Below are 19,172 nucleotides of genomic sequence, written 5' to 3'. Positions count from 1 at the left end.
CCCCTTTACATTGCTGTCACAAGCAATAACCAAGGTCTATGTATGGATTTTTTTTTTCTTTTTTGCAAGTGTATGTCCAGTAATTTCAACACCATTTATTGAAAAGGTTATCTTTGTTCCATTTTATCATTTCTGCATCTTTGTCAAAGATCTGCTGACTATTCTGTTCCATTGATATGTTTGTCGTTCTTTCACCAATACCACACTGTTGATTACTGTAGCTTTACAGTAAGTCTTGAAGTTGGGTAGTGTTAATTTTCCAATTTTGTTCCCCTTCAATATTAAGTTGGCTATTCTGGGTCTTTTGCATCTCTGTGTAAACTTTAGAATCAGCTTTTCAATATCTATAGACAAACCTTCATGATTTTGATTGGTATGACTTGAATCTATGGAAGAATTGACATCTTGATCATATTGTGTCATATCCATGAACATGAACATGGAACTTATCTCCGTTTATTTAGTTTTTCCTTCATAGCTTTCATTAGAGTTTTATAGTTTTCTTCATATAGATCTTAAATCTATTTTGTTAGGTTTATATCTGTCTTTTATTTTTTGCTGCTAACGTAAATGGTAATGCTTTTTTTTTACTTTTATTGTTCAACATATTATAGATGTACCCTTTTTTCTCCATTGACCCCTTCCACCCCTCACCCACTCTCCTCCCCAGGCCTTCACCACACTATTGTCTGTGTCCATGGGTTATGCATATATTCATATAAGTTCTTTGGTTAATGTCTCCCCACCCACCCACCCCCACCTTCCCTCTGAGATTCCTCAGTCTGGTTCATGCTTCCATGCCACTGAAATTATTTTTTTTTATCAGTTTATTAAGTTCTTTAGATTCCACATATATATAAGTGAGATCATGTGATGTTTGTCTTTCTCTGCCTGGCTTATTTCACTTAACATAATATTCTCCAGGTCCATACATACTGTCCCACAGGGTACATGACCTTCTTCTTTACAGCTGCATAGTATTCCATGGTATAAATGTCCCACGCCTTTTTATCCACTCATTAACTGATGGGCACTAAGAAATTTTTTATATATTTAGGTGGTCCTATATTGGGTGCATATATATTTAGAAAGGTTATTTCCTCCTGTTGGATGGATCCCTTTAGTATTATGTAGTGATCATCTTTGTCTCTTGTTATGGTGTTTATTTTGAAGTCTATTTTGTCAGAAATAAGTATTGCTACTCCAGCTTTTTTTCATTTCCATTTGCATGGAATATTTTTTTCCTTCCCTTCATTTTCAGCCTGTGTGAATCTTTTGCTCTCAGGTGGGTCTCTTGCAGACAGCATATATATGGGTCCTGTTTTCTTATCCATTCAGCTACCCTATGTCTTTTGATTGGGCCATTTATTCCATTTACATTTAAGGTTACTATTGATATCAACTTATTTAATGCCATTTTCCCCCTTTATGCTGATGTGCTTTTCTCTCACTATTCCTTCTTTTTCTTAAAGCAGTCCTTTTAGCATTTCTTGCATTGCTGGTTTAGTGGTACTGAACTCCTTTAGCCTTCTTTTGTCTGGGAAGCTCTTTATTTCACCTTCAATTTTAATTGATAGCCTTGCTGGATAAAGCAATCTTGGTTGCAGGTTCTTGCTTTTCATTACTTTGAGAACTTCATGCCACTCCCTTCTGGCCTGAAGAGTTTCTGTTGAGAGATCTGATGTCAGCCTTATGGGGGTTCCCTTGTAGGTCACTGCTTGTCTCTTTCTTGCAGCCCTTAATATTCTCTCTTTGTCTTTAACATTTCCCATTTTAATTGTGATGTGTCTCGGAGTGGGTCTCTTTTGGTTCTTGTTTGGAACCCTCTGTGCTTCCTGAACTTGTGGGGCTTTCTCCTTCACCATCTTAGGCAAGTGTTCTGTCATTATTTCCTCCACCAGGTTCTCTATCTTTTACTCACTTTCCTCCCCCTCTGGTACCCCTATGATGCAAATGTTGTTTTACTTTATGTTGTCTCAAAGTTCCCTTAAACTGTCCTCATGCTTTTTAAGTGTTTTTTTTCTTTTTGCTGCTCTGATTGTTTTTTTCTACTTTATCTTCTAATTCACTTATTCTATCTTCTGCTTTATTGAGCCTGCTTTTAATTCCTTCCAGCGTATTCTTAATATCAGATATAGTATTCTTCATTTCTACCTGGTTCTTATTTATCATATTTAGCTTTTTTTTATGTTTTCACTAAATTCCTGGACTTTCTCATTAAGTGTCATGTGGTTCTCATTAATTTCCTTGAGTATCTTTATAACCGTTACTCTGAACTCTATTTCTGATAACTTGCTTAGCTCCATCTCATCAAGGTCTTTTTCTACCAATTTTTCCTTTTCATTAGTTTGGGGGTTGTTTCTTTGTCTCCTCATTTTAGTAACTCAGTGTTTGTGTCTACATATTAGATATATTTGCTGTCTCCCAGTCTTGTGGGGTGGGATTTTTGTAGTGTATATCCAGTGGGGCCCAGAGGTGTTTTCCTTATACTTCTGAGCTATTTGCTCTAGGTTTGTTCCTTTTGTGGGTTCTTTGGACTGACCTGTTGTGATTGGGTTTAGATTGTTGTTGACTCATTTTTGGGAGGACTCTCCTCTCAGGTTGGCTAACTGAGAGCCTCAGCCACAACCACGTTGTGTGAGCTGTTGTACAGGTGCTGATAGTGCAAAACAAAACACAACCAAACTGCCAGCAAACAAACAGTAACTTACAAAATATCCTGACAATCACAATGAAAAACATCCCAAGAGAAAGTAGAATTGGGAGAGTGAAGCAAGAACACAAATGCTAAAGAAAAGAGAGAGAGAGAAAAGGATATTATTGCTAATAGTAATAAAAATAATAAAATAAAATTAAAAGTATGAAACAGAGAAGCTACTGGGAGATAAAAAAAAAAAAGGGCAGAGAAAAGATTCTGAAAGGAAAGAAGGGTAAGCAAAAAATTAAAGGTAGAGAGTAGGAATAGGAAAATAGTTGAAAAATGAAAAATAAAGAGAAAGACACAAACAAACAAAAAGACAGGAAGACAGAGAATAAAAAGGGAGAAGAAAAAACAAAAAAAGAATGCTATGCCAATGGACCAAAAAGAGAGAGAGAGTTAAAGCAAGGGCAGGGAGGGAGGGCAATAAGAGATGTGGAGGAAACAATAGAGAAAAGCAATAAACTTATTGGTTATAATGGTAATATCCCAGCAAGAAAGCAGAGAATATCAATAAAATCTTGATAATAGAGCAGGAAAAAAAAAAAAGGCAAAAAAAACACACAAGCAAAGCAAGACAAAACAAAATTTTAAAAAATTAATTAAAAAATTAAAAAAACAATTAAAAAATTTAAAAAGAAAATGTTTTTCTTTTCTCTTTTTTCTTTAAAAAAAGGTCAATCAAGTGAGTTTCATCTGGGCAGCTTATTTTGTGTGAGGCTCACTGTTTTGTATGCTGATTTTGGGTCTCCTGGGAGGTATTTGTGTGTCAGCCAATGTCAGGAGCTGCCTACGTTTGGCTCTGGTGTCCTTAGGTAGTTGGCTGAGGCTCTCTGTGACCACCTCCACTTGTCAGCTATTTTGCCTCCCCCTTGTGGTTGCCTGGTCTAACTCTGGAGTCTTCTAAAGAGTCTTTAGGGTGCAGGCTGGCTAGTGTAACTCGGGATGTCACTCGCAGTACTTGGAGGTTTCACTGTCAAGCACTCACTGTGGGGAAGTTAGTCTCTGCTCCACCCCGAGCTCCTCAGTCCCTACCCTGTCCTCTGACTCTAGTTCCCCAGGCTCTGTCCTGCTGCAGCTTCAGATTGATTTCAGCCTGTTGCCTTTTCTGTATGGGCCGTTTCAGCAGCCTGGGCTCAGTGGGTCTGATTAAAAAAACATTTTGGTGAGCCCTCTGCCTGCCCAGCCCCCAGCAGGGGTTTTCATTGTTTCCTCCAGCTCCCGAACCACAGTCCCTGAGAGTCTTATTCTTGTAAAGTCCTCCTGTGAGCTGCTCTCCCTTCCCCCTCAGGACTGTGCCCTGCGGGGGTGTCTGGGGCCTCAGTGAGCAGGACCCACCCCTTTCCTGTTGGGGGCGGAGCTCCCGGCTGCAGGAGAGGCCGGTGGGCTCCACCCCTCCCTGCTCAGCTCTGGTTGGCTGGTCGCACCAGGCCCGCCCCTCAGACCGTCTACTGTGCAGACCCCAACCCCAGCCTCCACTGGTCTATGTCCCCGATGCAGGCCGGGAAGTGGACACCTGTTCAGGAATCAGAACTAAGAAACACACAAAGGAACAAAGAGGCAGATCACCCGCCCTGTGCGATCCCGGCACCCCCGTGCCTCAGAATAAGCAGTAGGGTTCACAGTCAGCCCCACACAGGTCCCCGCACCGCTGATCTCAGTAAAGCTGGGCAGCTCCTTGTGTGCTGTCCCGGCTCCCTTCAGGGCGGGTCAGATTCACCCACTGGCAGCTCTGGTGGCTGGAGACCCCATCTGTCCTGCTGGCGACTCCGGTCCCTCTCTGGCAGCAGGAGGGCTCTCTTCCCCTTCCCTGTGCCACAGTGCTCCCTGCTCGAAATATGTCCACTCAGGTGTGTTTCTCTGGTTTTTCCAAGCTGGTTACGCAGTGTATTAGCAGTAAATCGAGTTTGTGGCTGGGAGCCGGGGCGCTCTGCTGCTTCTCACAGTCTCACCATCTTCCCTCCCCCAAATGGTAATGCCTTTAATTTAAATTTCGCTTGTTTATTTGTGGTATTTAGACAAGTGATTGACTTTTGTATATTAACCTTGTGTCTTGATATAAGCACTTATTAGTTCCAGAAGCTTTTTTGTTGATTCTTTCAGATTTTCTACATAGAGATGATGTCAAATGCAAATAAATACAGTTTTATTTCTTCTTTCCCAGTCTGTATACTTTTTATTTCCCTTTCTTCTCTTTTTATTCTCTTTCTGTATTCCTTTCCTTTCTCTTATCCCCTCCCCTCCCCTCCCCTCCCCTCCCCTCCCCTCCCCTCCCCTCCCCTTCCCTTCCCTTCCCTTCCCTTCCCTTCCCTTCCCTTCCCTTCCCTTCCCTTCCCTTCCCTTCCCTTCCCTTCCCTTCCCTTCCCTTCCCTTCCCTTCCCCTCTTTTTATGAATTTAAGGAAGTTTCTCTCTGTTCCTAGTTTTCTGGGAGTTTTTATCATGATGTGTGTTGAATTTTGTCAATGCTTTTTATGCACTTATTGATATGATCATGTGATTTTTTTTCTTCTTTAGCTTGTTGATATTGTAGTCTAGATTATATAATTGATTTTTGAATGCTAAATCAGCCTTGTATACCTGGGGAAAATCCCACTCGTTTGTGATATATTTTTAATACATTTTAAAATTTGATTTCCTACTATTTTGTTGAATTTTTAGCACCTCTGTTCATGAAAGATATTGGTCTGTAGTTTTATTTTCTTGTAATATCTTTGTCTAGTTTTGGTATTAAGACGAAGCTGGCCTCTGCCTGGCTGGGCGTAGATCAGTGGTTGAGCATCAACCTAGGATCCAGGAGATTGCAGTTCGATTCCTGGTCAGGACACATGTCCAGGTTGTGGGCTCGATCCCCAGCCAGGAGTGTGCAGGAGGCAGCCAGTCAGTGACTCTCTCATCACTGATGTTTCTCTCTCTCTCTCCCTCTCTCTCCCTTTCTCTGAAATCAATAAAGATATATTTAAAAAATAATGAGATGCTGGCCTCATAGAATGAGTTAGAAAGTATTTTCTCTGCTTCTGTTTTCTGAAAGATTGTAGAAAATTGGCATAATTTCTTCCATAAATGTTTGTTAGGATTTACTGGTGAAACCATCTGTGCCTGGTGCCCTCTGTTTTGAAAGGTTATTCAATTTAGTTTTTTAGATATAGGCCTGTTCAGATTGTCTGCTCATTCTTGTGTGAGTTTTTGGAGATTGTGTCCTTCAAGGAATTGATGCATTTTTATCTAGGTTATCAAATTTGTGCACAAAGTTCTTTATAATGTTTCTATGTTATGCTTTTATTGTCCATGGAAATTGTGATGTCCCTGCTTTCATTCTGATATAAGTAACTTGTGTCTTCTGTCTTTTTTCCTTGGTTAGCCTGGGTAGAGGCTTATTGATTTTATTGATCTTTTCACAGAATCCGGTTTTGATTTTGTTAGTTTTTAAAATTGATTTACTGTTTTCAATTTTGTTAATTTCTGCTTTAATTTTTTTTTTTTTTCTTCTCCTCACTTTGGATTTAACTTTCTATTCTTCTAGTTTCCTGAGGTGGAAGCTTAGATGATTGATTTTTAGATCTTTCTTCATTTCTACTATTTCCCTCTAAGACTACTTTTGCTGTATCCCCCAAACTTTGATACTTGCATCTTCATCTTCATTTAGTTCAAAATATTTTTAAATTTATCTTGAATTTTCTTCTTTGATCCTTGTATTATTTAGAACTATGTTGTTTAATCTCTATGTAGTTGGGGTTTTCCAGCTGACTGTCTATCATTGATTTTTAGTTTAATTCCATTGTTATCTGAGAGAAGACATTATAAAATTTCTATTCTTTTAAAAAAATGTATATCTTTATTGATTTCAGAGAGAGGAAGGGAGAGAGAGAGAGAGAGAGAGAGAGAGAGAGAGAGAGAGAGAGAGAGAGAGAGAGAGAAATAGAAACATTAATGATGAGAGAGTCATTGAGCAGCTGCCTCCTGCCTGCCCCTGACTGGGGATCGAGCCCACAACCTGGACATGTGCCCTGACCGGGAATCCAACCAAGATCTCCTGGATCCTAGGCCAACGCTCAACTGCTGAGCCACGCCTGGCCAGGCGAAAAGTGTCTTTTAATTAGTGTAGTTAGACTATTGACATTTAGAGTGATTATTGATATAGTTGGATAAATATTTACCATATTTGTTACTGTTTTCTAATTTTGCCTTTGTTCTTTGTTGCTAACTTTATCTTCCACACCTTTTCTGCCTTGTTTTAATTGAGCATTATATTATTCCATTTTGACTCCTTTCTTAGTATATTTCCCTTTTTAATTTTTTAAGTGGTTGCCTTAGAGTTTGCAACATACATACAACTAATCCAATGTCACTTTCACATAACACTATACTGTTTCATGGATAATATAAGACCCCATAATAAGAAAATATTCTAATTCATCCTTTCCGTTCCTTGTGTCATTGCTGTCATTCATTTCACTCCACATAAATGAGTGCACACACACAAGCATATGTAGTCAAATGCATTGTTGTTATTATTTTGAACAAATTTGTTAGATCAAGTAAGAGTAAGAAAATGCTTATTCATTTTCTGATGTCCTTCTTTCTTTATGTACATCCCAGTTTCTGACCTATATTATTTTTCCCTCTCTGAAGAACTTCTTTTAACATTTTTTGCAAGGATGGTCCACTGGCAACAAATTCCCTCAATTTTTGTTTGTCTGAAAATGTCTGTATTCCTCTTCATTTCTGCAGGATAATTTTGGGCGTACAGAGTTCTAGGCTGGTGATTTCCCTCTCTCAACACTTCAAATATTTCACTTCAGTCCCCTTGCTTTCATAGTTTCAGAGGAGAATTTAGATGTAATGGTTATCCTTGCTCCTCTATAGGTAAGACTTTTTTCCCCCTCTGGCTTATTTTAAGATTTTTTTAAAAATCTTTGATTTTCTGAAGTTTGAAAATGATTTGCCTATATACAGTGTTTTGGCATTTATCCTGCTTGATGTTTTCTGAGTTTTCTGGATCTGTAATTTGGTGTCTGACATTAATTTGGGAGAAATTCTGCTCTAGTAAGTTGTGTTCTCTGTATCTGCCTGTCTTTCCAGCATTTGGGCCAGCAGTTTCCCTGTGACCTCACTTCTCTGACATATCTAAAAAAGGTTGTTGATCTTTCAGTTTGCCCAGCTTTTTACTTGTTGTTAGGACACACTGGCAGAATTCTAATCTCCTTACATGCCACACCTGAAACTATAAGACTTTGATATTCAACTTTTAAGTGTACAGCCTGCACATGCAAACAGATCATTGCAGATTTGCAACCAAATGGTGACTTTCACTAACAAGTTCCCATTTTGTTCTCAGCTGTGTGTCTTTTGCAAGGACAAAATTAAGCCAATTACAAGTGTAACAGAGTTAGAGCTGCCCACGGAATGTGTGCTCCTAATTAAGCATAATTAGGATGTCCTACAAAATAAGTTTGGGTTATTTTCATCATATTTTTGGGGGGACAAGCATGGTTCTTCTTATCAAATGCAAATATATACCTGACTCTTTGTGCACGGTGGGCTTTAGGGTCCCTCAGAAAAGAAGGTGGCATAAGTCAGTTGTCAAGTGAGCTTCACGAATAAGAAAATCATTTCTCTTGAAAGCTGATGATGCCAAAAGCTACACTTTCCTAAGAGAAAAAAAAATATTTGAATTACAATTTTATCTTCATAAGAGACATCACCAAATGTCTTCAATAAGTCAATATTGAATGTCTATATTTGAATTGTAAATTTTTAATCATGAAGTCTTTGAAATTTTTTGTGTCTGTTAGAAGCATTGAATGCTGATTTCTTTTTTAGTATGTACATTTATGAACTATACTGAAGGTAAATGTTGAAATATCCAGCAATAGGTGTTTAATGGCACCAATAATAAGCCAGTTTCAGATTACAGGTGCAAATAAACAGAGAAGAGTGTGGCAGAAGAGTCTGAAGCTAAGACGTACAAGGAGAGACAAAAATCTTAGTTCCAGAAGATGTTTTACAGACGATTCTTCTCTGTGATGAGTCCTCTCTAGTATATAATTATTATATAGTACATGATGTTAATTAATATTCACCCACTTTCTTTCCTGATGTGTGCTAACATTCTCTGTGAGCATTCATTTTTAAGCTTCAGCTTGACTGGGAATACAGTTATGGGGACCGACTCAAGCTTGAACATGTACTTAATATCACTTTCTAAAATGTTCAGAAATCCTAATTAGCAGTTAACCTCCATAACTACATCTCAGCTAGTTAATAGAACTTGTAGGAACTATTATCTGTAGACAAGTTTCAGTCAATATGTGAACTTTATGCATCTCAGGAAATTTCTTTTTTCTGCCTGATTCAAAATGGAAGAAAAGAATTTAATGGCATGTTAAAAGGTTGCATTTTAGATAAAAAAAAATTTCCAGAAAATTAAAACTCCTTGACTATCATGTCTTGGTGTCCACTGATTTGAGCTGGGAAACTTGCTAAGCATGGAGGTAAAAAAGGAGGTTACTTTTTACTTCAAGGATTCTAAGTTTCTGGCAGAAATCTCAAGAACATTTCTCTTAGCTCTATCCTGTTTTGCTGACATTTCTTCTCTTTTTCCTTTCTGACCTTTTACATCAATGTCAATATACTCTATCCATCATTTCACCCCCTCTAGTCTTAGGCTATAAATCAATATCTGTAAAATTGTTTAATAAAGGAATTTAATTGCCCTGGAGGGTAAGGAAACTTTTCTGTCTCGAAAGCAAAGGGAAAATGGTGACACTTAAACTCCCATAGGGAATTTTTTACAAAAAGAGTAAAAAAAAAATATCTACACTTAAAGTTAACTCATCTGGATTTTTATTTTCCTTCAAAATTTACTGACTGAAATGTAAACAATATATATTGTGGATTCAAAACAAATGAAATACTATAATCAGATGTGGTTTGAGCTTTGGCATTTTATATTTGTATCTTTTGGAAAGACTTTCTGTAGGGCTCGCTGGTATTTTGGTATGAACCCAAGAGATATTATGGTTCATATGTTCATCCATAATCACCTAAAAGAAAGCCAAGTATTGTCTCAAAATCAAGCTAAGCTGGATTTTCTTACCAAACCTATTTATGTATGGACATGGAAAGCTCAGATAGACCACCCAAGTTAAGAGCAAAGCTTCAATATCAAGATGAGAATCTCCTTAAAGTTTTTTTTAAATGTTAATTTTCATTGTTTGTCTGCTTCTACAGGCTTACAATGTTAGTCTTTCATTATAGCTCTTGTGGAGTGCATATTGTCTGCCTTGAAAACAGAACCAATAATGTGACCTTTTATGACAAAGGCAGCATAATTTCTATATATTGTATTACATATTTTCAAGACGTACAGTGACTATTTTATGCTTAATTGGACATTTTTAGTGTTTGCATTTTTCAATTTTTTTTCCTAATTAAGTAGAAATGTATTGGTCAAAATAGACAGAGGTGAATTCACATATAGAGCTGGTCTTTGTAAGTCTTTGTATGTCCTCCATAGTAATGCGGTTACCTGGCTTCTTTCTTAGTTCTGACATCACATCTATGTGACTTTGGATAAGTCATTTTCCTCCCTGAGCCAATGTTTCCTCATAACTATACCAAGTTAGTAATTTTACCTCTTTTAGGATTATGAGAAGAAAATGGGGGGGAGGGGAATATAAGAAAGGGCATGATGAAATGGATGTAAATGAAAGTAAGCATTGCATTAGACCTTCAGCCATTGAATTCTGAAAGACCTTGAGAGGAATATGAGCTGCCGGAAGGCACACCTGAATGGATGTGAAGTTATCATAGAGCCCATTATTTGGGGTAGAAAAAAAAGCAGGGAACCTGTTGCAAAACTCCACAGAAGATATTGTATTTCATGTGAATGGTGGTTCTTGGAGTTGTAATACTCATGATGCTTTTTGTGGGTGATGCCATCTACATACTCAGAGTAAAGGATTATTGGTTTTGCCACTTGGACTGGGGCCATTGGCAGAGACTGGAAGATCTTATAAACACATATATTCAGATCTATCATTTCACTACAAGCAAACAGCAGGCCTATAAGCTTAGGCTAGAGAGGTAAATAGTAGATCAAAGAATTTAACAAAATATTGTGGCATTTTGGGATTTATTCAGGACAGAAGCTGATTGAGATTTGCAGGAATTCTCTAGACACTAATTCTATCTCTGAGTTTTTTGTATCTAATTTTTTTGGCTATTAAATATATCCTAATCAAGACCTATTTCTTCCCACCCTAATATCCTGAGTTTAATTTTGAGGTAAAGAAGGGAATAAAAAAAGAGAGCTCACTAAATATAGGTTCATTAAAACATTAATGGTTTGAAAATTCATCGCAAGTTCTATCTATTGAACCAGAACCATTTCCACCACCATGCTTATACCTTGTCTGAAGTATTTTTCTCCATGACAACTCACTCAAAACAATCATGATCCATATTTTATAACTATTTTGCCAAGAAAATCTTTCCAGAAAATAGAACAAATACTTGTACTATTTTGTCAAAGAACAACAGCTAGGTGGCACTAGAGACAGTGGAGGTAAAAGGAGCTGCTAATTCAGCCTCATCTTATAAATGAATATGAATTATTTAGTGTGAAAAATAAGAAGAGGGAACTATAAAATGTCTTATTCCAATATTTGGAAATAAGGTTAAAGTTTGAGCCTTTACTTGACCTGAGATGGCATAATTGTGTCTCACAGATACCATCTGAGCTACAAATGACCAGAAGAGAAAGAAAGCGGCTGTCTATGTTGTCTGGCCTGGGAATAAACTGTTGAAAACTGCTTACTAAGTATTGAGAATCAGAGATATTGGGGAACTCCAATGATATATTTTGTTAATCTCTCAAAAATACTACCACCCTGGCCTGGGAGCACAGCTGGTTAGAGCATCATCCCAATATGCCAAGGCTGCAGGGTCGCTCCCCAGTTTGGGCACATACAAGAATCAACCAATGACTGCATGAATAAGTGGAACACCAAACCTATGTTTCTCTCTCTCTCTCCCTTCCTCTCTCTCTAAAATCAATTAAAAAATCCTATCAGTGGCAAGCTCTTTGAGAACAAATATACTCTATGGACTTTCAAAATGTCATTTAAAATTTTAATAGATAATGAACCATACAGGATTTCTCTAAAGCAGCCCGGGCAATTAACCTCATGTTTAAAGATGGAGGCCTACAAGATACACCTAAAAATAATAATAATAAATAAATAATTACAGCAGAAAAACACCAAAAGGACATATAATCGAAGGCTATCCACCCAGCAGAGTAGTTCTAGGTCTTGTTTTTTTCTTTTAGTCCGCTGCTCCATGCTGGGGTATGAGATAGCAGGTTACAGTAATCCCATTCCTCCTTCCATTGGTTGAGCTAATTAAAATGTAGGACTATCCACCTGAAGCACACCCAAACAGAACTTTCAGGGTGCTCCTGTACATGCATTAGAAAACACGTCAACCTGCTTAATAGTGACATAAATCTAAAACCTTTGCATATTTTATATGTTTAAACTTTTTCTTGCTAGATAAAGTAATCCAGTCATTCTCAACTACCAGAGGTGATTTTTACCACCCCCCCCCCCCCACACACACACACACATACCCACAAGGGACATTTGTCAACATCTGGATACACTTTCGGTTGTCACAAATTGGGGCAGAGGGACAACTGATATCTAGTGGGTAGAAGCCAGGGATGCTGCTAAACATTCCACAACGCACAGGAGAGTCTCCACAACAAAGAATTATTCAGCCCAAAATGTCACTAATGCCGAGGTTAAGTCTCTTGGCCTGAGCCTATTCTTCAATAGAAATGACTATGATGTGAGAGAGATACACTCACTCTGAACTTCTCAGGGTGGGGGATTCAAAAGGATGTGAAATAAAAGCATGTTGAGGCACTTCACAGAGATGCTTGAGTGAACATCTCCCTTTAAATGGCATTGTGGCATTTCACAAATATAAAACGGTGGTCACTTGTCTCTCTGAGAATAAAATATAGCCTTAGGAGATGATAATGTGATTGTTCTAAAGGTCAGGAAAACCTTGGGTCATCTCTTTGAAAAGAAAGAAATACATGCTTTGTAATAACCAGTGTGTTTAGTGGATTCATAAATGTAATAGAACAGTCAAAAATAATACCTTCCATCTATTATCTATTTCACATTTAAGCATTTTTTGAAAACAAAAGTAAGAGGAGTTGGGTTTGCTTTCAGTTGATAACTGTCACTTTAGGACTTCTAGCAACACTAAGATCCTTGTAACCACAATCAAACCGCTTCATTTATCTTACTTTTAAAAATTTCGGTAAGACAGACAAAAAAGGCTAGACCTGGAGAATATTATGCTAAGTGAAATAAGCCAGGCAGAGAAAGACAAACATCGCATGATCTCACTTATATGTAGAATCTAAAACACTTAATAAACTGATGAGCAGAATAGATTCAATGACATGGAAGCACAGGTCAGACTGACAAATGTCAGAGGGAAGGAGGGGGTAGGAGGGAGAGGTTAACCAAAGGATTTATACGCATATATGCACAACCCAAGGACACAGGCAATGGTGTGGTGAGGGACAAGGAAGGAGAGTGGGGCAGGGTGGAAGGGGTCAATGGGGAAAAAAAAAGGGGGAAAAAAGGCTAAAGCGGTTTATCACCACCAAACCAGCAGTGCAGGAAATGTTAAAGGGACTGCTGTAATAAAAAGAAGAAATAGAGAGAGAAACATAGGCATAAAGAATTAAAATGGCGATAAATAAGGACCTATCATAATAACTTCAAGGACGTTAAGGGAGAGATCAACAGCAATACAGTCATAGTCAGGGACTTGAACACCCCACTGACCTCACTGGATAGATCTTCCAGACAAACAGCCAACACAGGAACAGTGACTCTAAATGGCACACTACATCAGATGGATTTAATTGATATTTACAGAACATTTCACCCCAAAGCTGCAGAATATACATTCCTCTCAACTATACATGGTCATGCTCAAAGATAGACCACATGTTAGGGCACAAAACCAGTCTCTACAAGTTCAAGAAGACTGAAATCATATTAAGCATTTCGGATCAAAATGGCATGAAATTAGAAATGAAGTACAGTAAAAATACTCAAAAACATTCAAACACGTGGAGGCTAAATAGCATGTTATTAAACAATGAATGGGTTACCTATAAGATCAAGAAAGAAAGCAAAAACTTCCTGGAAAAAAATTAAAATGAACACACACAACAACCTAAATCTATGGGACACAGCAAAAGCAGTCCTAAGAGGGAAGTTCATAGCGCCACAGGCCTACCTCAAAAAGCAAGAAAAATTTTTAGTAAACTATCTAACCCTACAACTCAAAGAATTAGAAAGCTCCCCTGTGAAGCCATCTGGATCAGGGCTTTTGTTTGCTGGGAGTTTTTTTGTTACTGCTTTGATTTCATCCGTTGTTATTAGCCTATTGAGCTTTTCTGATTCTTCCTGATTCAGTTTTACATGAGCTCACTCATATGTGGAATCTAATAAACAAAATAATCTGAGGAACAAAATAGATCCAGAGACATAGAAGCATGGAACAGACTGAGGATCTCAGTGGGAAGGTGGGGGTGGGGAGAGATGAATCAAAGAACTTACATGCTTATATGCATGACCCATGGACACAGACAATAGTGTGGTGAAGGCCCTGGGGGGGGGGGATTAATGGGGGGGAAAAGGGGGTATCTGTAATACTTTCAACAATAAAGGTAAATTTAAAAAACTTTTCAGTAAGAGTAGGTATTAAGCATTTTGCAATTGTTTGGGGAATTTTAAAGGTTATTAAGTTCTGAATAACAGAGTCTCTCATGTTTTCCCACCAAACTTTTCCCAGCAGTGAATATATCTGGATCTTATTCTGGTTTTTTATTCTTTTTTTAGCTTCCTGAAATGACTCATGTTCAAACACGGCGACCCTGGTTGATGTTTCTCCTGCAGAATTTTGGACTGACCCTAGGTTGGCTTTCTCTGTTACTCTTGGCTATATATGAACAAAATATTAAAATATAAGTGAAGAGTCTAAAAATCCTTCAAAAATGAATTTATGGCCTCACTTTTGTTTCTTTTGTTGTACTCTAGAGTGACTTGTAAATTAAGTATTTTTGCCTTAGGTGATGTGTGTGTCTTTTAGTTTATTAACTTATTAACTTTATAATGCAATTTTGTGTTTGTAGTATATACATGTCAGGTTGTCATTAATAAAAAATTTGTGTTCAGTGTCCAATGCCATCATAGAAATCATACCTTTTTTAGTTATTAGTAAATTCTAAATTAATGTTGGTAAATTTTCAAAAATATCATCTCCCTAATAAAGAATGTTTGTAATATTTGAAGCGAATGGATGCCTTTTGGGATAAAAATCGCTGCAGCTTCCTTGATGTCATTTTTTTTTCCCTGTGAGATTATAACCATAAGCAAACTAAATTCCAAATAAATGTAATAAAATTTAGTTTTAATGTGATGGTTTGTATTACCTTGTGTTTCTGGATGTCAGATTCTGAATCAACTCTCACAAAACCAATATAGTATCTTTCACCTGGAAGCATTTCCCACTGGCTCATAAATGCTCATAAATAAGCAGCCCTGGGAAGCCTGAGGACAGTATGCCAGCATTTTTCTATATAATCACCAAGTGAAATCTGTTCTAGGCAAGGAGAACTGGAAACAAAAGATAAAGTTCAAAAATTTTAAAAATAACAAAGCTTAAGTCAGGCGGTAGATTAATGCGTCAGCTCACACAGATTTAACAGAGCACATTTATGAGAATAATATTACTGACAAGTGAGATGTATTTTATACTCTTTCTGAGAAAACAGACCCCTAAACCTTATTTCAGTAGGCTAGTTCATGAAATGTACAAGCAACATAACTAATAACCCAGCAAAATTATTAAAATAGAAAATAGCCCTGGCTTTAGTCATTTTTCTTGGAAAATAGATGCCTAATATTTTTCTTACTTTTTTCATGATATATCTTGATAAGGGAAAAAGCCCATTTTACTGCCCAAGTGACTCATGGCACTCAATCAAATATGTCTCTGCTACCTCTTACTCAACTAGTAGGTAGTTATCTTGGCCAAGTCCCACCCAAACACAGTCTTTTTCAACCACCTTTTTTCGATGTCAAAATGAGGTGATTTTTTTCAGTTGTTTGTAGAGCTTGATTCTAGGGGGCCTCATGATAAGTGCAATAGTCCTCAAACGTTGGCATACATTAGGATTAACTGACGGATTTATTAAAATACAGACTGTTGGGGTGCCCCCTGACAGATTCTGATTCTATAAGTACTGGGGAAAGGGGGCCGAGGCCTTGATTTTAAACAACTTCCCGGTGGTACTAATGCTGTCGCTGCTGGTGGGGCACCCCCTGAGCTCTGCGGGTGCCGTAGAAGTCAGGCACGCCTCGCTTCACAAAAGAGCATGACTGCAACTCTGTGCGGAGGGGCTGTGTGATTTTGATTAAGTTGATTAACACGCTACAAAACTCATGCTAGACCTGAGTTCATAGTTTGGAAGCTCCTTCTCTTGGCCCATCCAGGAGTTCCTGGATGCAGAGTAGTACACGGATATTTGCCTGGAAAGGTAAGCAGACCTGACACATGGAGTTTGCCCTTCTTTTGTTAGAAAATAACTTGTAGCCAAACAAAAACCCCTTTGTACATGTCCGCACGGTGTGGAGGTTGCAAAAAGTAGCTCCTGGCACCCTGTGTGTTTGGGTTTCTATGAACAAGTTGTGATTTTAACATTACGCCTTAATTTAAGTCAATTTAATTAGAAAAGCTCTAATGATGACTCTGTTCCATGTTCCAGTTTAGAGTAGTTTGGGGCTAGCTAAATTAAAATTTGTGATGTGAGCTACTCACTTCATAACTTTCAAGTTAGAGTGAGTTTAATTTGCCTCTCACGGGGAGGTTGTGAGCTGGTTGCAGAGGGGCTTGAAGGCAGCTGGCTGTGAGAAGGATTTGGAGGGACATTCTCAGTAAATACTCTGCAAGCCAGTCACCAGTGTGCCCTGGTTGTAGGCAGAGACCGGGCCATCAGAGGTCATCTGCAGAGGTCATCCTAAAAATAGGGTGATATAGTAGCTCCCAAGGGCACCTCTCTCTGCTCCCAACTCCTCCCCCACGCTGCCTTAAAACTGACTCTTTGCTAATCCACACCAGGTGGATTAATGTGTTTATCCAGGCCAGCAATCCAATAGCCTGAGCTGAACCTCCAGCCAACCAACGACCTTAGAATTGCTAGAAATCCTCTTTTCCTCAAAATTGAGTGGCAATAATAAAAATATTATGGCAACGATTTGCCTCCTAAATATGGACAGAGTCTAAATTTGGGATGGGTGAACATCGTCATTCCGAAGTTAAATCATCTAAATTGTGTATTACTCACTGAGCTTTGGGGTAAACGGTGTTTTCCTTGAAACCAGATTTCCCAATAATGATAGAGTATTTCTGTCTACTAGGACTAAATTTAGGATTCTACTGTATTTCTACTTGGTGATTGATTTTTATTTAGTCACTGAACTAGAAATGGTCCTGGAGAAAAATCAAAGAGCAAATCATACAGGAATCTTATTTGACCAGCCATCACCCACTGACAGAGCCGTCTTTAGGGAAGGGAATTTCACCATGTCGCTGTGTGCTGAGCCCTGGGCCTGGGACGATGGTTCCACTGCTGTGCTGACCACGGCCTGCGTGTTATATAAATGAGCCCATAAATTACAGCCCATACAGCCCCTCTGCCACCCCTCCCAAAACCCAGACTTTGGAGGTAAGAGTATGCCTCTCTCTGCTAGACACAGCTCTCAGATTACCGCACATTTACAACTTTCTTCTTCAAAGCTGGGGTGAAAAGCTGGAGTACGAGGCTGTTAATCACTGGGGTAGACTTGAGGCTCCTGTGAGATCATTAGGAACTCAGGCTCTACACTGGAATGTTGGTTGGGATCCCAGTGATGCCACCTCATAGCCTAACTTCTTCTCATGTGAAATGAGGCTAAAAATAGACTCTACCTCATAGGATTGTGGTGAGGTCAATATGGGATAGGTGCTCGTGAAGCCCATGGCACAATGCCTGGAAAATCCTGATGGCTCAAGAAATATTAAATCATCATCATCGTTAGTATCCCATCCCTTTTAAATCGAAGTTTCACAGTTTACCTCTCAGGGCTGTACCTTGGGTCAAGGAAATGTCTTCTCTTGGTGGAGAATGGATGTCAAGCCTTTTTTTGTAACTATAATCCTATCCTGAGGCCTCCAAGCCAACCCCCACTGGTCCTTCAAAGCTGTCCTTAAAGTATTTTCACCTTGACTCATTTCCAGAGCCAGGGAGTCTGGTGGGGGTGGCTCTGGTTTACCCCACTCTGCCCATCTCCTGGGGAAGTCTTCCTCCATGTGCCATAATGCTTACACTCAGTGTAAGCCCCTCTCTCTTACTCTTTGTCTCTCATAATGAGCAAAGACCTATTATGTTCCACTCTGATCACACTTCTAAAGATGTGGAGGTTGAATAATGAAACCTTATGGAGATGAACCTGTCGGAGGTCATGTTTATTGTTACAATTTGATTTCAACTCAGCGAAAAGTAGTTCAATCGGTTTGCCTTGTTGCCAATGAGCCCACTGAGGGAATGAGACCAGCTCTGAAAAGTGTCCAGCCCATCAGACTAAACAGGATGTGTGCCCACCGGAGGCCTGACCTGTTTAGACAGGCAGATGCCCTCCAGCTTGCAGCACACACAGCCTTCCCTGGGAAATCTGCACAACAAGGGTGCCATGGAGACCAGTGCTCCATCTTACCTGGGGCTGCACATGCCTGCACTAGCAACCTAGTCCCTCCAGTGTGGGGGATGGGCCTCACGTCATGCTATTACTTCCATAGGCATCTCTCAAACCCAATTGAAATGTAGGAAGTTTGAGAAGCTAGACACTTTCCAAAATCAAAATGACCCTACCCCACGTGCCATTGCTTCTTTGAAGGCATCTGGAATGTATTTCACATCCTCCCACTGTACCCGCCTCCCCTGCCCTGCTTCCCACAATGTTCTTGTCTCAAAGACAGAGTCCCTGTCATATAGACCCCACCCCACACACACTTCTCACTTAGCTTTGCAAAGCCTCTTGTTTCTCAGAAGCTTCCTTTCATTGTATAATAACTCCCTCCAACAAGGCTCTTCATCTTTTTTGTCCAGAGAGTGCTTTGTCCAGCTGGAACCCACCTGGACTGCCATCCATTCCCATCTGTACCATTGGCTTCCCTCCTGATTGTGGAAAGTATCTAGGATTTCTGGTTTATGGATTAGGTGTATCTCATGATCTCAGCATTTCCCTTCAATATCAAGCTATGCAGAGTGCTCATAGACTTAGCCCACAACATCGCAAAGTGCTGTGCTAGACCAGTGTTGGAGAGTTAATTCAACTC

General features: G+C 39.0%; 1 protein-coding gene across 3 annotated transcripts in view; it reads left to right on the top strand.

Moving 5' to 3' along the window:
- SLC39A12 (solute carrier family 39 member 12) overlaps positions 1–15,214 on the top strand; it is a 67,151-nt gene extending 51,937 nt beyond the window's left edge. For all 3 annotated transcript variants that reach the window (XM_081145619.1, XM_081145617.1, XM_081145618.1), the window contains one exon: positions 14,636–15,214. In XM_081145619.1, the coding sequence (XP_081001745.1) occupies positions 14,636–14,764 (129 nt within the window). In that variant the 3' untranslated portion in view covers positions 14,765–15,214. The remainder of the gene's footprint in view (positions 1–14,635) is intronic.
- The last annotated feature ends 3,958 nt before the right edge of the window (positions 15,215–19,172 follow it).

The sequence above is a fragment of the Miniopterus schreibersii genome (genome assembly GCF_964146895.1).
Source record: "Miniopterus schreibersii genome assembly, chromosome: 1".
Taxonomy (NCBI): domain Eukaryota; kingdom Metazoa; phylum Chordata; class Mammalia; order Chiroptera; family Miniopteridae; genus Miniopterus; species Miniopterus schreibersii.
The sequence above is the reverse complement of the archived record's forward strand: the minus strand, read 5'-3'. Positions and strand labels throughout refer to the sequence as shown.